The 23,786-nt window shown below is 40.7% G+C and overlaps 1 protein-coding gene across 4 annotated transcripts in view; it reads right to left on the bottom strand.

Moving 5' to 3' along the window:
* Positions 1-1,088: 1,088 nt before the first annotated feature.
* LOC131449021 (melanopsin-A-like) overlaps positions 1,089-23,786 on the bottom strand; it is a 24,165-nt gene continuing 1,467 nt past the window's right edge. Inside the window, exons 2-11 of one of the 4 annotated variants that reach the window (XM_058621942.1) lie at positions 16,185-16,321; positions 15,889-16,022; positions 12,982-13,185; positions 11,083-11,254; positions 10,170-10,331; positions 9,167-9,274; positions 7,559-7,727; positions 7,347-7,445; positions 4,996-5,067; positions 1,089-2,593 (exon numbers count right to left, since the gene is read on the bottom strand). In XM_058621942.1, the coding sequence (XP_058477925.1) occupies positions 2,393-2,593; positions 4,996-5,067; positions 7,347-7,445; positions 7,559-7,727; positions 9,167-9,274; positions 10,170-10,331; positions 11,083-11,254; positions 12,982-13,185; positions 15,889-16,022; positions 16,185-16,321 (1,458 nt within the window). In that variant the 3' untranslated portion in view covers positions 1,089-2,392. Of the gene's footprint in view, positions 2,594-4,995; positions 5,068-7,340; positions 7,446-7,558; positions 7,728-9,166; positions 9,275-10,169; positions 10,332-11,082; positions 11,255-12,981; positions 13,186-15,888; positions 16,023-16,184; positions 16,322-23,786 lie in introns of all 4 variants that reach the window. The other 3 variants (XM_058621943.1, XM_058621941.1, XM_058621944.1) reach the window with 3 other exon arrangements.

Raw genomic sequence — 23,786 nt, 5'->3', positions numbered from 1 at the left:
GTGCTCTTCCTCTCATATCTCCCTTTGTTCTTATTTCACAGGTGTATCCCTGACTCCACAGCTACTCATTACCGCTACCGTTAATATTATCCTCATCCATCCTTGGAAGCAAAACCAGATGGCGCTGGGACAAGAGGCATGATGTCCCACCCTGGACATGATGATGCGGATCATAGTGATGATGATATTTGTCATTGATGTTCTCCTGGTCTTTATTTTGTACTCACTCTCTGTAAATGTGTTGTTTCGCACTAAGCACAGAGGGTGTCACTTGCTGTACGGACTCTAATGCCCTGGACTCTAGGCAAACTGTGCTTATGATGTCGGGCTGTATAAATAAAATTGACTTGACTTGACAGCCATTATTTGTGTTGACATTTCATACGCCGAATGATTCATGGCTATACTGAGAAAATGGCCAGAATTCAACACTTTATTTAGAAAAATAAATAAGAACCACAGGAAACGTCTTGTACAAAGAAAAGAAAATCATCATGAAACTAAAACAACATCAAATTTCATATATGTATATATATATATATTTATATTTATAGTGCAAAAGTCTTAGCCCACCACGATTTGTTGTTTTAGCAGTTCCATAATGACCATGCGATATAATTATTTCTCAATAATTGTATTGGAACATAGTGTATGCGGTTTTAAAATCACATTTTTTTTTTCAAACAAACAAACAAGTGTTAATTTAACACATGCTTGAGTTAAACTCATTGACGGTTTGCTAATATACACATAAGACCAACTTTCCGTCGCGTCATTCCACTCAAATGATCGCAAAATGTGACAGAAATAAAACCAGTGAAGCTGGTGGTGCCCTGAGACTTTTGCACAACACTGTATTTTTGTTTTGTCATAAACTTTTTACAAAAAACATATATTTTTTTTTTTTACACAATCATTACTGAAAACAGGAGGGAAAACATTGCAAAAGTGGATTGGGTCTTTTTTTTGTTCTTCCACATTTGTTGCCCCTTTCACAAGATATAACCCTTACATTTAGTTTACCATACAAATACTTCTGTGCCGTGTATATTCTTGACATGCAAAGAGAACAGTAATTACAATCAAAGTCAACGAAGCAGCGAATTTAAGGTGTCTCAATGGAAACGACAACGCACCACAGTGGAGAGAAAAAAAAAGAAAAGAAACAGGTTTACAGACACGATGGTGAACAATAACAACTCTGGAACACAGCAAAACAGTGGAGACATTATTATTATGGCAGTTACAGCAACACGTCCGCCTATCGAGTGTGGAGTCACTGTGGTTGTGTTGTGACATCTGATCTGTGACTTCATGTCACCAGGACTGGAAAAATCATTGACAAAGAGCCGGAGAGGAGAGAAATGAATGGCGTTCTCTGTACTGTTGTGTACGTGTCTAATTATCCAGCTTAGCGTGGAGGGCAGACAGCAGAGAGCAAACATTTAAACGTTAATATTATTTCCTTGATTTGAAAATTGAAATGCATTTGTCGAACACTTCGCCGCTGCAGCGAGAAGACCCGGGTTCGAGACCCGGTCAGAACAAGGGCCTTTCTGCATGGAGTTTGCATGTTCTCACCGTGTGTGCGTGGGTTTTCTCCGGGTTCTCCGGTTTCCTCACACAGTCCAAAAACATGTAATATGGGGATGAGGTGAGATGGACACTCTACATTGACCGTAGGTGTGATTGTGAGAGTGAATGGTTGATTCAGTTTTGAATTCACGGGCTGACCTCTGATCGGGGAGGCACATGTGCATTTATATATTAGACCCCCCCCCCCCAATCCACACACACACACACACACACACACACACACACATACATAGACATGCAAACACATGTTTTTCAAGTAATCGATCCAAAACACAAAAAGTGATAATAGGAACTATAGGGAACAAAAGCACAAGCAAACCTCGTACATGCTCCGGGGTCGTCTTCCAAAGTTATTTAAACAAAGTCGTGTCACTGCTCTGCCAAAGATATTGCTTATAAACAAGCTGAATGAACGCCATTATTACATAATGAATGTAAATATTTTGTTTTGTAAAAGTCCGATTACAAGAGATTCAAATCTAAACCCTGACTATAGAGAGAACCTTTTTTTCCATGGTGCTCATTAAAGCTGATTTGTTGCCTCCAGCTGTGTCCTAAACACTCTTCAACCATCGTGACATACTTTTATCTGTAAATACGGACACATGTTTATAAATTTACTGCTCACAGATGAAAACATGTACGAGGGCATGCTCTGGCTTGGAGTTACCACCACTCACAAACGGAATGCTGGCATTGAAACGTCCCATGAGGGGGGGGGGGGGATTCTGTAATGTATCAACACAAACCCACATACACACACTTATACATTCTCATTGCACTTTTGTCCAGCGGTTCACTGTAGTTCCGTCGTCTCCAGATGTGCGACGTCTAGAGGCTCCTTGGATACTGAGCTGTGAGTTTTGGTCCTTTTGTGGTTGCCATGAAAACCCGGAGGACTGTGCAGTATGGACGGGCTGGATATGGAGGTGACGATGATGGATGGTGCGGATTTACACACGGTCCCCGGCCTTGACTGCGACATCAGTTTATCTTGCTGTGTGTGTGTGAGAGAGAGAGAGAGAGAGGTGATCAGGTATTTCAGCTGTGACTCTGCATAGGTGATTGGATGTAGAAGCAAAATAAGAGTAGGAGGTGAAGGTAGTGAATAAAGTTTGATCAACACTTGTCTTGAAATAGATGCAGCGTTGATGAATGACCTCCCACATTTCTCTTGATAGAGTGAGACTGTACTGGCGCTTTTCCACTACCCAGTTCCAGCACAGCGCGACTCCATTAGCGATAGTACCTGGTACTTTTGTTAGTGCCTGCTCTGACGAGGTTCCACGCAAGCTGAGCCGATACTATGTGTGACGTCGACAGACTGCCGGCCACTGATTGGTCAGAGCGTGTCGTCACCGTAAGAGCCATGAGCACGACGTCCGACACAAGAATCAAACTTACTCGCGCTGTTGCAGGAAGCCGGCGAGAGTTGGAAGCGTTGGAAAAACACCTGTACATAAGTTTCCATGTTTTGGCCTGTTTTTGCACATTGAGACAAAGACTCAAACAAATATTATTTTTGAATATGTTCAAATTTCAAATGAACATGCAAAATCTGGTGTCTGTGTACAACTACAATATTTTTTCGAAGTAAAACTTTTAAACATATTTAAACTGTTAATACACTATTATTCTGGAAAAATGGGCAAAGTCAATTAGTTACAGGACATTTACTGGCCCTTTTATGGTTAACAATAAGCAAGAAAGACCAGACAGACTTTTTGAGGCTTGAAAAAGATTTTAAAATCCTGACATCTCCAACGTTCACCAAGGAAATGTCTTAAAATCTCAATATTTGACAGAGGAGCCTATAGGTGTATTTAGTCACAGGAAGTAACCCCTTCCACCATATTTCTGTCCTGAACGACTCAGGGAACAAATCTTTTTAATGAACTGATTCTAATGTTTCAGTTACCCCGAAAACAACTGCTTTACAAGTCACTAGTCACTAGTTTGTGTGTGTCGTGTATAAAACAAAGTCACGGCAGTTCCATGCAGCCGTGGAGGAGTTACTATAGTAATGGACAACTAAACAAACAGTGAAGAGTAGAGCCGTGCCGCGCCGTGTCGTGCCTGTATAATGGAAAAGCGCCGTATCACTCACCCCTGCAGTCAAGCAGCCATTTCAGATTAGCAGGTATTTTTTTAAGTGGTAACTTTGTTAATAGTTAATTTTCTATATACTATATTTGTCTCTCTGCTGAAAGCAACGTGCGAGTACTGTATCTCTGCCACTCTCATCCATCTAATAAGCTGCAGCCCATTAGCTCAGCCAAGAATAACTGAGGGGAGGGGAAGCAATTAGTCTGCTAGACTCTCGGTAAGAACATAAATTACCCTCAATTTATAAAATCCTAGTATTCTAAATCTGTAAATCCTAAATACAAACCAACAAAAGCAGCAAAGACAACCGGAATTTCATGTTAAGACGAGAATGGAAAATGAATACCACTGTTTTTTTTTTAGTTTCTGTGAAACAGTCAATGGGTTTGTCTTTGCAGCTTTTGTCAGTGGAGGAAAAACACCCCGTCATAATTACATGGTCAAAGTCAATGCAGAGGATGGCAGGATAACACTTCTAAGCTTTCGATTAGTATTGACGTAAACAGCCGCATCTGAATGAACCGGGATGAAAAGAACAGTTGATTGGATCGAAAGCGGCCTCCATATTTATTTTAGCATAAACATGGTCTGCATGCCCCTTCAAATGGCTCTATCGCAATAATAAGTTCAGGGATGAGGACGGAGCAATTCCCTCTCTTTATTAACGCTGACAAATCCCTCAATAAGTCCAAAACAAAAGGAAATGCCTCAAAGCATCGTGACAGATGATGTTTACATAGACTTTGACATAAGAGGGGGGGAAAATGTCCAGCAACACAACTGACAAATATTCACTTTAATCATGGTTTCTTTCTTGTTTCTTCTGCCCATGAACTAAATACTAAACAGGAGGTGACACCGTGACAATGAAAGTGAACGAAGTACAAGAAAAATGTTCTTTCTTTATGTTCCTATACTCTATTCTATTCTGCAGGATTTCCTCCTTTATGTAACTTTTATATTTCATGTTTTCCCTGAATGTATTTTAATTTTTTTAATTTTTCATCCCTTATAACATCAACCTGCCATGGGACTACAGGCAGATATTAGCCTCAGGCTATAACCTGGCATATTAACATTTTAATGTTTATGAATAATATGCATCGTCCCTTTCTTTAAATAAATAATAAATACAATAAAATATACAATTTATATAAATGAAATAACATGGACAACACCATATTCAGGACTGACATGGTACTCTATTTGCTGTTATATATTATATGTGGCTTTAATTGTATATTAATCATCTACAGTGCAGAGCAGGAGGCAGAGAGTATGGTGGACTCTTACAGTAGCAGGCAGATGACCGGTTGGCAGCAGACTGATGTCCAACATGGAGATGTCCTCCGGCTCTGTCAGAGTCTGAACATTATGTGCACAAACACAACAATTTAGTGTTAGTTACACTCAAAAGGGCCTTTGTGGGATTTGGACTTTTGGATCACATGCTTACTAAAGACAGAATGATGGAAATAGGGATCTTATTGTGGTCAGAAGACAAAAATATGTTTCCCCATCACTGACCCATACCGTCTGTTGAATGTTAAGATGGACATGTGACGTCTTAGCTTCACCGTTTCCAGACTTTATGATAAGATGTAAAATAATGCAATTAAAATAAGACAAAAACAACACGTTAAAGGGCCAGCGTGTAATATCTATGTAGGTTTCTACATAGGGCCTTCCTTTAAGGAGTCTGCCATCTTGGTCATGTTAACACAATCCTAAAAGGATGGAAGAGTGGACAGAGTTGTTTAGATGTCACTAATTCTTACACATCGGACCTTTAAATCAAGACCAAATGGACAAAATGTGTGTGCAAAAGTACATTTCAGTGCAATTATGCATGACTGTGAGAAAAGTTTAAGTTTCTCCTCCTCTGTGCAGAGACGGAAGCAGCTGGAGGCAGCAGCTCCTAGAGACACAGTCATCATTAAACACTGATTCATGCCACTGCAATCTGTGGATTAAGCCTGAATCTCCCAGATTACTGGATTAGATTATGGACCCTCTGTAATGGAGTCCTCAATGAACCTGGCGCGCATGCCTGTATGTGTGTGCATGCATAAGTGCGTACATGTAAAAAAATAAGATGATTACAGAAAGACGGACACGCTCCATATACTGGACGCGCTCAAAAGGACGACCTTGTAGTTTTAATTGGGTCAGCCTCACATGAACCACTGGGCATACAAAACCAAAACCTCAACATAATAACACAATATGAAATACCAAAGCACAAATGTGAGAGTGAAGGCAAAGGTGATGAGTTAAGGCTGCATGTTTTCCACAACTGGAATAGAATGCTCCCTCAAAATGAGGCTTTGACTACAAGAGTCAAAGGTTGGATGGCGATTCACGTGGTTTATAGGCGATGTCATCATTTTTTGTTGTTGTTGTTATCGTTCCAGTTTCCATCAATCCTCTTTAAAACCCTAAACGGCTAAAAGGTTGCCGTGTAGGTCACAGCCTAAATGATGTATGCGCTCTCAGTACACTGACGAGAGGTGGAATCTATAACACTGTGACTTTCTCTTGTATGCGGGTCAGATGATGATGATCTCCTTTTCTGTAAACTGACTGGAGTTGATGCTTAATGGCTCAGCCCAAGTTAGCCCTACTGCTGATTTAATACATTGACCTCAGCGATCAGCGACACATTACGGTGAACTAATGACTGACCTTTATGCAACTCTCGTGCTTACAAGTATGTGTGCGTGGCTCACAGCTGCTCTGCGTCCCAAACTGCATTAACTCTCAATTCATTACGCTTTGTAAAAAAAAAAAGGTCAAAGGAGCGAAACAAATGTTCACCTTTTAGTTTCACTTTCACATAAGAAGGTCTGATGTCACTCTTGTCTCTGCATTTAGTGATGAAGAGACAGCGAGAAGCTGTGCATGGAGGTTGTGTGACGCGGAATGTCTCATTAAAGTCCAAACATGTGGAAGAGGATGTTGACATTACGTTTGTTTTTCAAAAATACGCTCATTAGATTTTTCCGTAAATATACATTTGAATGAAGTGAAACAAACAAACTCTACAAAGGAGCAAAAGGCCAGTTCAGAGTCAATTCAGTGGCACCTCAGCAATGTGACCTCATCAGATTACATGCTAAATAGTCTTTGTTATTAACCACAAGCAGACTGAACGCTAAGAGGGCTCCAGCCAACATGACCTCATGGATTCCCTGACCGTGAAATGCCAAATGTAAACACGGCGTAAAACTTAACTTAAACAAGACACCAGAACAACATGACCTCACTTTGAGAGTTCAAGAGGAGAGGAATGAGATCGGCTTTAATGTAATGACAAAATTCTCCAATTAAGCAACGTACTCATTTTTTGTTAATACTTTGTTTTTTGGAACCTCTCACCACTTTAGCTTGTGTAAGCTCATCCAACAAGCTTAATAATGTATGTGAAAATAACAGTCTTAGTCAATTTATCGCGTTCGCTAAAGTTAGATGAGGTCTGACCTTCTGACGTCAGTTTAATACTCAATGTATACATCTCTATATGAAATAAATATGTATGTACAGGAATGTTATCTTGTTCTGTGAGTGATGACATAAGGCTGGGTCAGCGGGGATTTGGGCAGCCTTTTCTCTAAATCGCTCACGCTGTGACCTCTCACCTTTACCCTTTGGCTCGGATGGCGCACCTGTTTGACATCAGCCAACAGCTGACGAGTGACGGTCGTCCGAGACGAGCAGTCGTCCTCCGTGTCCGAGAAGCGAGCCTGAGACAGCATGCGCGCAGGCAAAGAAAAAAGTCAGCCACCTGTGACTCTGTGCGTTCGTCATAGGAAGTGTTAGTCAGAGACATACCATATTAGATATGAGGAACACTCACTGATTCACTCTCGGACTGGGAGGAGTGGCGGAGCTTGCTGGGGCCTTTGCTCTCTGAGTGGCTTGTGAGGGTCGACTGGCGCGTGGACTGGAAGCTGCTACTGAAACGGTTTCTGCTAGTAATGCACAGCAACGCTCCCAAGTACGGGATGTATCTGCTGAGTGCTGACCTGGAGGGGAAAATATGAAATAAAAAGCATAGTTTTTGTATTATATAAAATGTTCCTCAACAATAATTCCACAATAATCTTTCACCGTCAAGCGATCTGAGAGAGAACTACACTTTGGGTGATGAAGGACTTTGTGGCTTTACAGCTGCCCACACTGCAAAGAAACTGAGAAAGCCGACATGGTATTAATATGTGTCCAGCTCACACTAAGTGCAGGTCTGAACACTCCTCACATCTCGTCACAGAAAACCACATTTGGAGGTGGTTTGAGGACACACGTGGCCACATTCCTCAGAGTGTGAGAACACAGTCCATCCTCAGGACAGATAAGAGACCTCCTCCTTAGCTGACGTCGTCGGATTCCCAGCAGTTTCATTTGTTTTTAACACTAATCAGTGTCCATATGTTTGTTTGCACTCACAACTACAATATTAGCACACATATCTATATGATTCTTATTTTCAGGTGGTTAAAACTAATTTCATGTTACAGCTGCATGAGTAGAACCTTGATTCACTTGGGTTCACTCGCGTGTACTGTAGTTTCTCAGTAAGTGGAATCTGAGAAAGACCAGATTATTTACTCTATTGTATGGAGCGTTGGCTGCTTGTGTACTCTGCTGCGCTCCAATAATGTCAGTGATTGTTGAAAGAAATGTGAAGAAAGACTCAGTCAGTAATCTGTGTCTTTTCAGGGGCAGATCCAGCATAATCTAGTAATTGAGGATGTTGCTCTAACATAAAGTGCGAGAGAGAGTGAGAGAGACTAGAAAAAGTATAATTTATGTTGTACAGGATGACGCAAGTGGCAGTCAAGACAGACACGTGCCGTAACGGGAATGAATCACTTTGAACAGTACACTGCAACAACCACAGTACCACCATTACAGCACAGAAAAACAAAATTATACACCAAAAATAAAGCTATTACAATAATTCTTTCTAGTGCTGAACTGGAAAATTGGCAATTGCAAGTAAAAGGAACAGCAATACTAAGAATTCAGCGTGTAAGACTCACAGCAAAAATAAAGAAAACTGACATTGCTGCAGAGGTAGACAAATAAACCAAAGGATGGAACATTGGAAATCTATTTTTTGGTATTATGTCATTTAGTCCAGTGCAATATAATAAAACAGTTATTATACTTAGATAACAATATGTGCAACATTATTATATTGATATTAGGGCTGCAACTAACGATTATTTTCATAAAACGGTTAATCGAGTAATGGTTTGGTCCATAAAATGTCAGAAAATGTTGATCAGTGTTTCTCAAACCTGGAAATGATGATGTTCTCAAATGCCACAGAAATGATTCAGTTTGAATGATTTCTTTTTTATGTGGAGTAAGGAAACCAGAACATATTCACATTAAAGGAGCTTAAAAACACTCAAACCGATTTATCGAGTAATTGTTTCAGCCCGATGGTGCATCCTACCTGTATTTTGGATGTGTGATAGCGTATATGATGGGATTGTGAATCGCAGATGCTTTGGCGATCACAGCAGGAACAGAATTCATATAGGGAGTCAGCATGTTGGCGTACCTGAGCGAGAAAGAGAGAGAGGGAGAGAGAGGGAGAGAGAGGGAGAGGGGAAGGAAGGAGCAGGGAGACAGGTCGGTGAGAGGAAAAGAAATGAAACATGTTTGTGTGACATGGGCAGTGATGGATGAATGTTCCCTTGGACAAGATTAGTCGAGAGGGAGTTGGAAATGTATTCAGCACATTCAGAATTGTATGTTCTCATTCATTTTCTTTCAACGATGTCACTGCTACAGCAGGGTGTGAAGTGTCACATCCAGTCATTAGCTATGAAAAAATAGACCTAATGTCACACCTTTCACACCCTTTTTGCTGGCTTTTTTTGAATAAATAAATAAATATTGCAGTGACTTACAAATGTTCTCCAATGGAAATCACGTTAAAAACAAATGTCGAAAGAATTCTAAGCTCCATAAAAGACGTTTTTATAAGCTTCACCCAAATGAATTCACTTTTGAATGAATTTACCTTTATTTTAATCGCTGTTTAGTTGCAGTGTTAGATAAATCTGTCTCTGGTGATATCACAATGCAATGTTCTAGTTTGATAAAAGTGTACAATAACATGCAATAAACGGCATTTTGCATTAGCACCGTCATAGCCATTAACATGTACAAATAATACAATTATATTATATTATATATCATTATATATATATTATTATATATTATCTTCTTCCAGTATTGCTGCACAGGAAGGAGAATGAGGAGTCTGTGATTATTCCTTCTGGGTACATTACAATGAATGATCACATGCCGTCAGTCATGTGATCCATTGTTGCCAACCCTAAAGTATCAGCAGCAGTTTTTTCGTTCTTATACAGGGGGTTTTGGACTGCGCTCATGTGAACTTGTCTCTTTAGCAGACACTGTTAAAACACGTGCACATACACACCTACCCAGCGAATGCAGTGAGGGCGACACAGGAGTAAGGTGCCCAGGAGATGACAAACAGCAGAATGACAATGAGCGCAATCTTGGCCATCTTCCATTCAGTCTTCATCTTATGGAACCTCCTCGTAGAGTCTCTGGTTCCCTCACAGTTGATTTTTGTTATCGCTCTGTCAAACACAGACATGCTCGCCTCGTCAAGAAAGCTCGCTCTTTCTTTACAGTTTGTCATTTTAAATGACATGTTTGTTTTCTACAAAATTAGCATCCATTAAGATACAATGATATATAGTATATGTGCTCACAGGTTTATCATCGTCTATACTGTGTCTTTGCAGCTGCACAGACAAATGTATCAGACACCCATGTCTCTCTTCATATGTGCATGTGGGAGTGTGTATAAAAGTGAATATAGAGTATTAGGCCCATGCATGAAGAAAATAATATTTAGAATATGAGATTAATGAATGAATTATCATCTCGAGATTTAAGTCGACATGATGACTTTAATTTTAACATTTTGTCTCGACATGTCCATCAGAGAGAGCGATGGCAAAATGTGTTTATGTGTTCATGTGTGACCCTAATAGTCCGTCGTAGAAAAGTGAAGCAAAGAAAACTAAATAAATAATCAGTTAGCCACTAGGGGGCGACTCTGCTGGTTGCAAAAATAACTCAGTTTTAATGGAAGACTATGGGAAAATGAGCTTCTACCTCTCACTCGATTTATAAGTGAATGGTCTCAATTGTGAGATTCAGCTCTTCTCTAATAGAACATGATGTCAATTTTTGAGAATGATGCACCCATTTCTAGGAAAATAAACAAAGCATGGCACATAGTTTAGCAAATCTCGAGACATAAGACTTCCACATGAGAAGGAAAATACAATAAACAGTGTGTGTGTTTGTCCATGAACTTACCGTGTAGTGTGTCTGATAGCCCTGAAGATGCAGCAGTAGCAGAAGATAATGATGAAGAGAGGGATGAAGAAGACGAAGGTAAAGAGCAGCATCGTGTAGGAGCGGACAGACGGCGTAAATGTCATGTAGTCCCAGGAGCATGACGTCATGAGACCCTCTGGGACATAGGCACCTGCGGGACAACACGGTTGTACACCATGACATTTGTCAATTCCGGTTTCTGTGTCGGTTTCTGCATTGCAAAGGTTTGTGCTACTTCACTGAACTGCTTTCATGTGTAATATCTGTCCTGACAGCTGTTATCCATATGAACACTCTCTTTATGATAACCTGAGGCGGCTGAATTGCACAGCGCACTTCATTTGACATTCCAAATGAATAAATGGTGCACAATAAAAGGTCTAAAATCTCTTCAATGTGGCAACTATTATTGCATGTTTGACTAAAATTGTGTTGCAGGCTTTTCTTTGTTGTACCATCACTCATGCTTGGGCTGATTGGAACCTAAGTGCAAAATCTATCTAGAAGAGATTGGATTGGCTTCTGCCACAGGGTTCACCAATATAGATCCACATTGTTCATTTCACACAACAGTCAACACAAAAAGACACTCTACTGTGTCTTTACTTACACATTATAGAACACAACTAGCCTACAAATGTGGACATAACGATTCCTCAACAGTGCATTGAAACAAGACGCACAATTTCTCCCCCTTTTCAGACATCAAAAGAAGCCATATGTCACCTTTAGTACACGTTGTGTTAAGCTGTTGTGGCAGTGGGAGCCGCAGACCTTTGTACAATTGTCAGTGGAAAAAAGCCACTCAAGCAGAGCAGATACAGAGCAGATACAGAGCGGGCACATCTTCAACAAGAAAACATGGTCAAATTTGGTGAAATTGTCTATTTGTGAGAATAACATTATAGTTTGTGGTATTTCAAAAAGGTTTTTTATCATTCAAACATCTGCAAAATAATAACACGTGCAAAGAATTAACAGTTGCATTAATGTTTTTTTTTTTTTATTACTGAAATTATTCATCCTCCAGTCTATGGAGTTTCATTTTGAATGAATGAATTATTGAACAGCCTGTTTGGCATCTCAGGGACTTGCTATTGGAGTGTCCCAGGGCTCTGCAGTTGGCCCTTTACTATTCTCTGTCTTCATTCTGCCACTTCATTTTTATGCAGCTGAGTCTCATGGTGAGAGAAATGGGCTTGTAAGCAAAGGGTTGCCTGTTGGAATCCTAACCCTTGTTGCGTTCTGGGCTTGTGGTGTGCTGCCCACTTCTCCTGCACTGTGTGTGTCCACTACTGGTGATTAATAAGGATGGTTTAAATGCAGAAGTTAAATTCACTCCTGTCATTGATTGTAATTTCACCCTATCGTCCCAATCTCCTGCAACAACTCACACTAATGTGTAATACAGCTCAATGCATATGTTTGGCATTTTCTCCCACACATCCCCCAGTCCCAGCTGACTGCATTTCGTTGGGCTAATTGGTCTTGCCATAATTTAAAATTCTGCGCTGACAAGAGTCTGAGTCGTTGAGAACGACGAGGACCTGTTACTGAGTTCCTGCAAGTCAGTTAATTCCCATTTGGGAGCATACATTACAGACTCAATAACCTTCTCAAATGCTGCTGGGTTGCTGTAACGTCAGCGGCAAATGACTATGATGTGATTGGAGCACTGATGGTTGATTTTAATATAAATGAACTTGGCATGTTGACAAAGGGCAAAGCAAGGTCTATCGTAGTACACCTTTCAGCACATATTTGAGCTGCTGACACAATAAAAGACAAGTGATGGAAGTACTCGGGGAAAAATGTCAGTAAAAAGAAATCCCTCAGAGGAATCACAGTCATTTCTGAAGACTTTGTTGTTGTACTCACTCCAACCAAAGAAGGGGGGGAGGCTCCAGCCCATGGAGTAGACCCAGGCTACAGCCACAATGCTCAAGGCTTTCCTGCGAGACATCACTCCTAAGGAGGCCAGAGGCCTGGTGATGACCACGTATCGGTCCACCGCGATCACCATCAGAGTCATCATACTGCAGATACCAAACAGTGCCCCACAGAAGGCATATATCTCACAACCTGTTGGGAGGACAAAGATGTAATAAAGAGGAAGTGTTAATGACTTCTTCTTTTAGGATGAACACATTTTCTTTCCTGCAGCTGTTTCGCCCGGCATGTGTGCATTTTCCTTGCTGTTGTGTTTAACAAGTGATCTTCTTTCTCCAGTCTTAAAAAAAAACAATCAATCTGTCTATATCTTGTGAAACTGACAAAGCAAGCTTGAAATTGAAACTCACCACAGACATTTAATGTAATGCAATGCGGGAAATTCTGAACTCCTGAAGATATAATGATCTGTATCACAGAGGACATTCACAGTTTCATTATTATCCATCCATTGTCTACGTCTCCAAATTTAAATTCTCCTCACTATTGATGTCATGGTGAAGAATAAAAAAAAAGACATTATGAGAGTAACAGAAAGTAGAAAGAAGGAAATCGTATTAGATGGAATAATTAACAGGAAACAAGAAGGTACAATTCACTAACAGACGAAGGAATGGAGACCAATTCCAACCGGGGTTTGCTGTCAGGTGAAGGGAAATTAAAAATAACAGATTAATGGATGGTAGAGTGCAGAAGAGAAGTGGGTTAAAAATTGCAAGGACAGGAGAGTTTGAAATTCACAAACAGCATACACTATTAATGTTTCATATATATTTAAAACACGTCGAACAAACAGTACAGTGATGAAGCTATTACATACTGTGCGCGGCTTCATTCAGAGCCTGTCACTGTGTTGACTTTTAACGTGTCCCTTTTCATCCCATAATGTAGGCATAATGTGCTGTTCTCAATCCAGCCTGTTATTATGCACAATGTATTCAAGGAGTCGGATACGCGCGCATTCACGCACACATGTGGGAACGTGCACAAGCCTTAACACTGACGAAACACAAACACACAATCTTGATTCTATGGGCCTCAGGCCCTCAGGCCCCCCGAGTGTATGATTACCATCAACCTGTCGTACATCATGTGGTCACAGCGCCGAGTCATCGCGTCCGAGCACAAAGACAAAATCCTCAGAGTGTCGCTTGTGTGAAGAAACTCAAACAAATACCACTCAGGTAATTAAATATGCACCGCAGTACCTTTATGTCAGTCGTCCCTGACTGTGTGTGTGTGTGTGTGTGACCTCTCCAGCTGTTCTCTGGAGAGGTCTTTTTGTTGTATCAGCGAATCTCACGATGTCGTGATCAAGTCAAGATAATGACACGTGTGAGTCAACTTGGGTGCAGTTGTGGTTAACTTTTAAATGGACGAGGATATATAATGCTTATATTAGCTCTGAATATTTCTTACAGTGAGTACAACGCACTTATGTTTAGGATGTAGCTGTAGCTCAACATCCTGAATGTTAGTACATTGCATTTGGTGTGTGAAGACAGAGTATATAGTAATGTAGTGTAAAAAAAAAGGAACGCACAGCTATGGTGTTTTTATCAGTGTCACGATGCCTGTAGGCCAAAACATCGGCTACTTTCAGTTAAACTAAAATTTGAAACACGGAGCAAGAGCGTGCAAGACTATAGCTTTCTCTTGGGTTAGTCCCGTCCCTGCTCTATATAGGTCATACATTTGTCAGTCTGGGATAAACCCTCCGTCAGACAAAATGTTATTTGTTTTAATTAGATATTGGTTAGAGTCATGAGCTTGGATCTCAGTTCACATTAACTATGTTTACATTCCCCAAAGAGCTATTTCATTTTTCCCGTGGCCATCAGCTCCTGCTTGCTCTGGCGCTGTGGTACGAAACATTACAGCTCAGAAAAGCTCTTTTAGTGGGGCAATAATTGTTTGAAAAGGTCGAGATGGTACTACAGGGGAAAAAAGAGGGTCAACAAAATTATTACAGTTTATCCTTTAGGGGCAATGAATGCCTTACACCAACTCTCTGTCCAGTCATTGTCTAGTGGTCGATCCTACCACTGACACCCTAAAAATAAGACTGTCATTAAAAAGGTTTTTTTAAGTGGAATGGATAAACACAAACAAAGGCAAGGCTCAAGTGGCGATTTTTATTCGTCTCGTTTATCTTTGACCATCTCATTATGTAACTCTGTGCAAAATGTAAAAGGTTAAATAGAAATAAATAGGGTTTTGAGTGTTTGGGTGCACAGTGGTGATTTAAAAATAAGGGAAAGTCCTTTCGCAGTAACCACAATGGAGACGTGAGCTCCAGATCTGACAATGACGGGGTGTCTTCATTTAGGTCACGACGCGTCCTGAAGGAAAATGCATGCTCCTATTTATTATCAGTGTTTGCTTAGTGGAGAGAAGCACATCCTCGCCTCTGTTCCCGACAGGTTGAACACTTGTGCATAACAAACACCCCGAAATGTGCCCGTACGTTACTGACATGCTTGCTCCTTATGATCAATGGAGGTGGAATCCTGCAGAGTAAACCTTTGCTGCTGTGAGAGAGTGATAATAGAGGGAAGCAGCTTTGTATGTGTGTGTGTGTGTGTGTGTGGAATCTTAATTGAATGGTATAGGTTGCATTCAAAGGGGAAGGGAACTATACTCACCCCTGTGGATGTGTGTGTGCATGCACATGTATGATAAATGAAATATCACAGGTCTTTGTTAGGGCAGATGAATTAGATGACCGAGCCAAAGCAGCTGTTGTGATGTCATGCTGATGCAGCTAACTCATTTAGCATTTCACCACTTGGTGTAAATGCAGCTTATGTCATGTGATGTCATGTCATGTGTTACCTTTCTTTCCAAAAATCCATCTCTTGTGCATGCTGTTGATGAAGAAGACTGGTGTCTGGGTGAAACACATGAGGAAGTCTGTGATCGCCAGGTTAATGATGAAAATGTTGGACGGCGTCCGCAGGCTCCGGCTCCTGCACATGGACGCACACACACACACACAGAGATAGTGAGAGACATTCATATTGAATTATGATTAATTACACACCTCATTATCACATTATGTTGATGCATCCAAAGTTTAAACGACAATTGTCATAAGTTTATTACACGTAAAACAAAAAAGCCCACGGTACCTGCAGAAGGCGTATACAACCAGGAAGTTTCCCAGCATGCCCGTGATGCCCACGGCCATGATGACAATGCCGATGGTGTAGTGAGCGTGGTTCGGTACATTGACTGTGGGAAACGGGTAACTTGGCAACATGGAACCCTGGTGACAAGAAAACAACAATCAGTTGATTACAATTGAAAGAGACACGTTATTTATCTCTTGATACTCGAGAGGGAACTTCATTTGAAGCCAAAAATGGAAAAGGAAAATTGACATTGAAATGACAAAATGATATTGTGAAGTGACAATTCGTCCCAGCCGCACCCTCATTTACATGCAACTCGTCAAAATTGTTAATTACCAAATGGAAAGAAAATGCCAAAAGCAGAAGATTGAGAAAGAGTAATGTTGTATCCCAAGAATAATAATAATAAGAAAAACATATTTTCTATGAAATATTCTCAAATAAGCTGTGTTTTCCTTTTCCTTTATTAGTTGGATATTTCACTCTCAACGTTTGCATTTCAATATTTTAACCTTTTCTGTGTTTTCAGTTATGTCTTGTGCCTACAGCTAACTCCTGAGGATGACCGCGGCCTGGATGACAGAGACCTTTTGGTTAGCATTTAAAACGAGAGGAAAAACAAAAGAACGTGGCTCTGCCACTTTAACTCAAGACGCGTATACTCGTATGTGGGCAGACGTTCAAATTCTGTACTTATTATGTGACGACAAGAATGCGAATAAAGCCTGAGAATTAGACAAAATCCACTTAGTCTGTAGCCCATTGCGAGTGACCTCGACCCTCAAGAAATACACAGTGTTTAACTAAGAATGTCGAGTAGAATAATAAGGTTTACAATAATCACCTAAACCCATTCTGCAAGACTACCTTTAAAGAGGTGAGAGAATATCAAAGCATCTATTCATATACTCCAGTAACAATGTCTTTATTTATTGATTTATTCTTTTTTGAAGGTCAGGAGGAGATCGACATTCATCAACCTCTGTCAGCAACAAAGCCATTCTACAAGGTCAGTGGCACAGCTCACACTGGCTTATGTGCAAGTGGCAGTTTCACGAGAGTCTCATTCACAGAACAGTTAAAAAAAAAACACAAACACATTTATATACATTCATTACAGAAAATAGAAGAAGTGGTTTGCACGCTTATTTTCCACTTGCCGTGCATCCAATCATTTAAACCAACCCTAAACTAAATGAACTCAACACTGGCTCAAACAGATGGAATAGGAATCATTTCATCGCCTTCATTTCTTCAAGCTATGACTTTATTGCCGGGTGTTTTTATTTGATTGCAGCTTGTCCACTGCTGTTATTACTTTGTGATATTCTGTCATAGCCTCATTTGCTAGCCTGTTGACACTTATTATGCAGAGCGGGCTTGGTGCGTGACAATCGCCTGTAGCGATTAACCCGTATTTTCATGTAGGAGTTCTGATATTGTCCAAGCCGAAGACTCTTTTTCTCCTTCTGTCTCCTCCATGGGCCTTTTTCCCTTTCCAAAGATGTTTGTTTTTTACTCTTTTTTACTTTTTAGGTACAATATCACGTCACCGAGACGAGCGTTCTTTCAAAATAAAAGATCTTTCAGACTCTGATAATCAATAAAATACCGGTCCGTGGCCCGGTGGTTAGGGACCTCTGTATTAGGGTGTGTATCCTGTTTGTTTATACACTTTCTGTTAGCAAATAAATGGAGACTGCCTCCAAAAGAGTTTATGGTCCAGCTCTGAGTGTGTGTTATATGTTGTTGTTGTTGGATATAAAAAAAATTCTGTGACTCATCGTGGTTGCAAACTGACTTTGTATAGAATAGAATAGAATAGAATAGAATAGAATAGAATAGAATAGAATAGAATAGAATGGAATGGAATGGAATGGAATGGAATGGAATGTCACTTCATTAATCCCTCAATGGGGAACTTGTTTGTGTTGCTGCAGCAGAAGCAATAATACACTGAATAATAAATAGACAATGATAAATAATAAATACAAGAATAAAATGTAACACAAGATAAAAATCAATGCAGGGTCAAATACAAGATGAAATGCATAAGCATACATAAAATATAGTCAGTAACAGTGGCTGTGGTTGTGAGGCAGTTTATATGCTGTTATTTAGCCTAATGGCTGCTCTGTTTTGTACTTGGGGAGGGCAACTCTTTGGCTGAATATGCTCCCCCTCGGGTAAGAAGAGTTATGTAAGATTTTGTTCATCTTGTCCCTCGTCCTCCTCTCCGCTGCATCTCCAAACTGCCCAGCTCCCTCCTTCTGAGCGAGCTAAATATGGAGTATTTGTACAAGTAGCACAACATGGAAAGTATTTTGCCGTGTAACAATAATCTCAGATGTAACATCTGCTCTCGCTCGGGTCATGTTTTTCATAACATTATTCATCCTTTGTTTAAACAGTTACTCGTTTGAGACCAATTCTTTTCCTATGTTTTCCCACCATTGAGGTTTATCTGCTTAACCCAGATTAGCTTCACCTGTGTCGTTTAAAGCTGCAGTGTGTAACTTTTGTTGTTATTATTATTCTCCCTCTGTCTGGTCAGAGGGGTATTCCAGAAAGCAGGTTCAACACACTCTGAGTCTATCCCTGAACTCTGAGTTGACTTACTCTGAGTCGGGAAACTCTGAGTATCCGGTTCCAGAACAGCTGATCTGAGATAGTTCAATCAACTCTGAGTATGTTAACCTCGAGGTACGCGTGTGCACAACCACTATAAAAAGCCATCATCAATGGAGCCCCGATACCACGAGTCACCATGACAACCGAGAAAAAAAAAAGATCAACTTATTTCAGTGCGAAGGAGTTGGAGATCCTTATGCTGGGCTACGGAGAATATGAGCACATATTTCGCTGCGAATGCAACACAGCTGCAGCAGCGAAGGAGAGAGAGACGCATGGGAGAAAATTGCTGCCCGAGTCAACGCGTAAGTTTGAATGTACTATTCCATTGACGTAACATTTAACCGTAAGATCGTAGCATAGCCTATAGTTATGAATATAAGTAGGAATGAAATCTGAGTTTTTCATTTAGGTGCAATCCAACAGGAGAAAGGAGGACTTGGAAGCAGCTCAAAATTAAACATAAAAACATCATTCAAAAAGGTAAGGCATATTTTGCTAGGCTATGATTGCACCTCACTTTGATTTATTTTTTTTATTTTTAATTGACTAAGGCTATTAAACGTAATGTAAATATTAATTCAGATTGCAAACATTGAGTTCTGCTCAGCCAACAGAAAGAAGGCAGAGGCCCGAAAAACGGGTGGAGGGCCACCTCCACCACCTCTGTCAGAGGCGGAGGAGCTGGCTCTCAGCCAATACAGGGGTCGCCCTGTGTCTGAAGGCATCCTTGGGGTAAGCTCATCTGAGCCTGTCACCCCCCAGGACACAAGTGCCTACATCAGATGCAAGTATACACTTATGTCTTTTTTTTAAATAAAACTTTTTTATATATATATATATATAGATATATATAGATATAGATATAGATATAGATAGAGGAGGAGGAGGAGACGCTGTCTGCTGCCACAGGGAGAGATCCGGAGGGGTCTACTGAAGTGTGTCTTAATATTATGTATAGCTACTGGCACTGCTCTACCCATTCATATTCATTTACATTCTTGAGTGGAATTTGGAGTTTGGGTTAGGGTTAGTACACTGAAGTGATGAGCATAGATAATGGACAAACTAGCACATTCTTGTCCTTCAACAGAACATGGTTGGGCATCACCAAGAGGAGGGTCCATCAACTTCTAGAGCACAGCTTGACACAGTGAGATTTTCGGTCAATACCATGTTAAATCTGTATGTAGAACTGCAGGAATTAAATGTCGTCCATATGTTTCCGAGTTGCCGGTAAAAGAGTTGTACAGGGTGCACCTAATGAAAACCGAGAAAGAAATGGTGTACCTGGACTGGCAAATCAGAAAAACAGACTTGTAAATTCTATTACTTGAACGCCAGTTGAGGTGGGTGCATTGTCATGGTGAAACAGGTGAATATGTGAAATATGTTAATAGTTGGAACTATATTACAAATCCTGACTGTTGCTTTTGTACTTTTAGAGAATAAAGAAGAACCAAATCACATGTGAATTTGTCTTTTATTTTTAATCAAAACGTCTAATCTGGGTCGGAAGATTCTCTCACGACGTAATGCATTTCTAATAAATACGGCTTCGATGTCGATTGGATTTCTAATGAATGGGCAATCCATGTCTAACTGCTTTCTTCGTGTGGGAGAAGACGGGTAGAAACTCTGGGTTTCTTAGCCAGCGAGCAGGTTATGTTCACAGAGTAAGTTACCGCAGTAACAGACCCAGAGTTTAAGTTACCTCTCTTTCTGGAATGGATAACTCAGAGTTTCCCTCATCTCAGGGTTAACAAACTCAGAGTTCTCACATAACCCGCTTTCTGGAATACCCCTCTGGTCTTGGCCTTCATCTAGAACTGCTGAGCAGTAGAATTCACTTCTGAAACTTTCCATGGGCCCTACTTTGTATATTCAATCATACTCCAACAACCTTTTTTGCAGTTTTCTCGCTTTATCAGCACAATGTTGTTGTTGTTGTTGTTGTTGTTGTCGTCTCTGCCTGTCTTCACAGTAAACAAATCACTTCCAAAGATCTTAACAGTCATGTGGAGGTGATAAGCTTTATCAGCGCTGTGCTGTGAATTGTGTGGCAATGGTTTGAATGAAACTGACATATGTTTATGTTTAAATCTTATGCAATATAGTTTTAACCTCAGTAAATGACCAGTGGTTACCTGTCTTCCTCTGCCAGTCCGTTAAATCTGCATCCACTGAACCTTTCAGAACTTAGTTTGTGATTATCTGGTGTTTGACTCTTTGTTTTTTGGTCTGCAACTATTGGCATTTTTGATTGACTGCATGTCTACCGACCTTTATTTGGACTTAGTTCACTAAGCCCTCTTTTTGTGAGGTGTAATTATACTATAGTTGTACTTAAAGTTTAGTGGAGTATTTAATATACCTGACATAGTTTTTGTATAATTTAAGATAAGGTAAATGTACTTGTTACTTATTTTCCTAAAAAGTGACAATACTGGTTTGTAGGATACTTTCCCAAAGAGCACTGAAGACTGATTATGGTTTAGAATTTCCCTTTTTAATCCACAATCACATAACATTTTTTCACTTTTCATTGTCAGTCCACCACCATTTTGTGTCTGACAACTTGCTGTATGTCAAAACAACTGTTAAGAATTCATGTCAGCGATCCTAACATGTTTCTAAACACTCCCTTTGTCTCTTGTGTTTCTTTGAAGCACATGCCTGCACACATATGTGTTTTTTTACTGTGAGGACACTCATTGACACAAATGCATCCCCCCCTTTCCCTTCACATCACAGTCAAGACCTGACCTTTAAACTTTAACCCTAAATCCTTTGAATGTGGGTCAGAAAGCAGGGACCAACCAAAATGTCCTAAGTCCAATAATTGAGTTGAGAAAACTTAGACTGGTCCTCACTAATACTGTATTTTTACGAGGCTGAATCTTTCATGAAAAAAAAAGTAGAAAAAAAAGTAATTGCGTGGTTATGTAAGCAAATGGTCATTGCTATGTGTTAGTGAACGAGGGGACGGGTGTAATGATGGAGGTATGCAGATGTGGCATATGTGCATGTGGAATGTAAACACGCGTAAATCCAGCATGACGCTATCACACTCAGGGTCTTCCCCCTGCCTGCTCCATTTCCTCTCCTGTCCTGTGTTCTCTTACTCCACTGCCACTCAGCTCAATCCTGATCCCCATTAAGTCCTTCCTTCACGTCTGTTTTGTTTCCTCTTGTTCCTTGTTATATGTCTCCATCCTTCCTCCAGCTCCCTCTCATGTCAGCTGTCTCTCAGTGTGACCAGCTGTGGGTCAGAGTAATGGTGACTGCACAGTGAGCAGCATGGCATTGAAGTCTCCGCTGGGAGAGAGAATTCTAATCTTCAATCAACATCCACCAGTGGAGATAGCTATAAGACAGCAAGGGAAGCTCATCCATTCATCCATCTTCTACCACTTTTATCCTCCACATGAGAGTCACGGGGGAGCTGTGCCAATCTCAGCTGACATAGGGTGATAGGCGTCAGCTATGTCAGCATGCGTCCTATGTCCCTGCATGTCTTTGGACTGTGGCAGGAAACCGGAGAACCTGGAAAACAAGGGAAGCTCAGCTTCCTCTAAAATGTAGTCAAATATGTGCTGTGTTGTATTTACATTTCAATACTAAACGTGCGGTAGAACGTGATTAGAACGTGTCACTAGTTTGTTCAGAATCAGCTGTTCATCGCGGATGACGTATCGTCTTGCGTGATTTTGGTATTCCCGTAGCAGCCTCCGCATTAAAACTGCTTGGAGCTCATCTTCAACTGTTGTCTAGTATGTGACGACACAGAATAGGTTTGTTTTCACTGCTGTGAGCTCGACGGTGATTGGACAAATGCGGCATAAACGTCACTTCCAGGGAAGCTCAGCTTCTCTGGGAGTCAATGGAGCAGTGGGTTGGGCGCGGACGCTAGGCTTCTGATAAGTGGAACCAGATTTTGATTGACAGTGTTGCAGAAACATACACGACAGCAGAGCCTTTCCTGCCTCAGTCAGATAATAAGTAGCTTCAGGTCGACTATAAGATGTGGAGCATGCACATCTTGCTTGTGCACGGTGCACAAACTCCACAAGCAGACGACTACGATGACAAAGATGGTGACAGCAAATGCAGGAGCAAGCAAGAGGCGGTGCTGTGATATAATGATTTCCCCAAAGTTGCACATTGGTTATTTACAGAATCCTCCTCAGCTCATTCTCGTTTGTGGGCCCTTAATCGTAAGTACACACCTTCAAAGTCTAGTTTGGCAGAAGGACAATCAGATAGAGGCAAAACGGAAAGACAGATGCTTGTCAAGTATCTCAAAAAGCCTTCTGTGGTTCCTGCTGTTGCCATACACCTAGAATCACATCGTCCACACATCACAAGCAAGTTCTTGACTGCCTTAATCAACTGCAGAGCAGTAAGAGGACGTGACCCACCTACACACACACAGCTGGACAATTCATCTTACACTGTGATGTGTTGATTGAAAGACTTACAGACCAAGTCCATAATTACAAACACAATCACACCAGCAATCACTGACACAGCATTTAATGCATGTGCTGTGCATGAATTATGATTGCATGCATGAAAACAGAATTTCTCAAATTGGACGTAAAGTGTAATAATCTTCCAGACATTGTAGATTAGAAATGATTAAAGAGAGGAGCAGGAGTGATTAACAAGAGCACGGGAGAGGAAGATGGAAAACCTCGAGAGCCTTTAAATGAAAACCACACTTTTCCTGGAGTAGCAGATCTCATCTGCCTCAGCAGAAGCTGCCTGCAGGCACTGCTCCAGTATCAGCTTTCCCAGGACTCCCACCATGAAGTCCAGACCACAAGAGCTGAAGCGTCTGAAGACTGGAGGTCAGGATCCGAACTGAACCGTTCACACTTGAACTGCTATTTACCAGATGCCGCATCCATGTGTTTCTTGGTATGACTTTAAGCAGCTGTTACTCTCTCAAACCTTAGACGGTGT

This window comes from Solea solea, chromosome 21, assembly GCF_958295425.1.
Source record: "Solea solea chromosome 21, fSolSol10.1, whole genome shotgun sequence".
In the NCBI taxonomy this organism is placed as follows: Eukaryota; Metazoa; Chordata; class Actinopteri; order Pleuronectiformes; family Soleidae; genus Solea; species Solea solea.
This window is presented reverse-complemented; position numbering and strand designations above follow the sequence as displayed.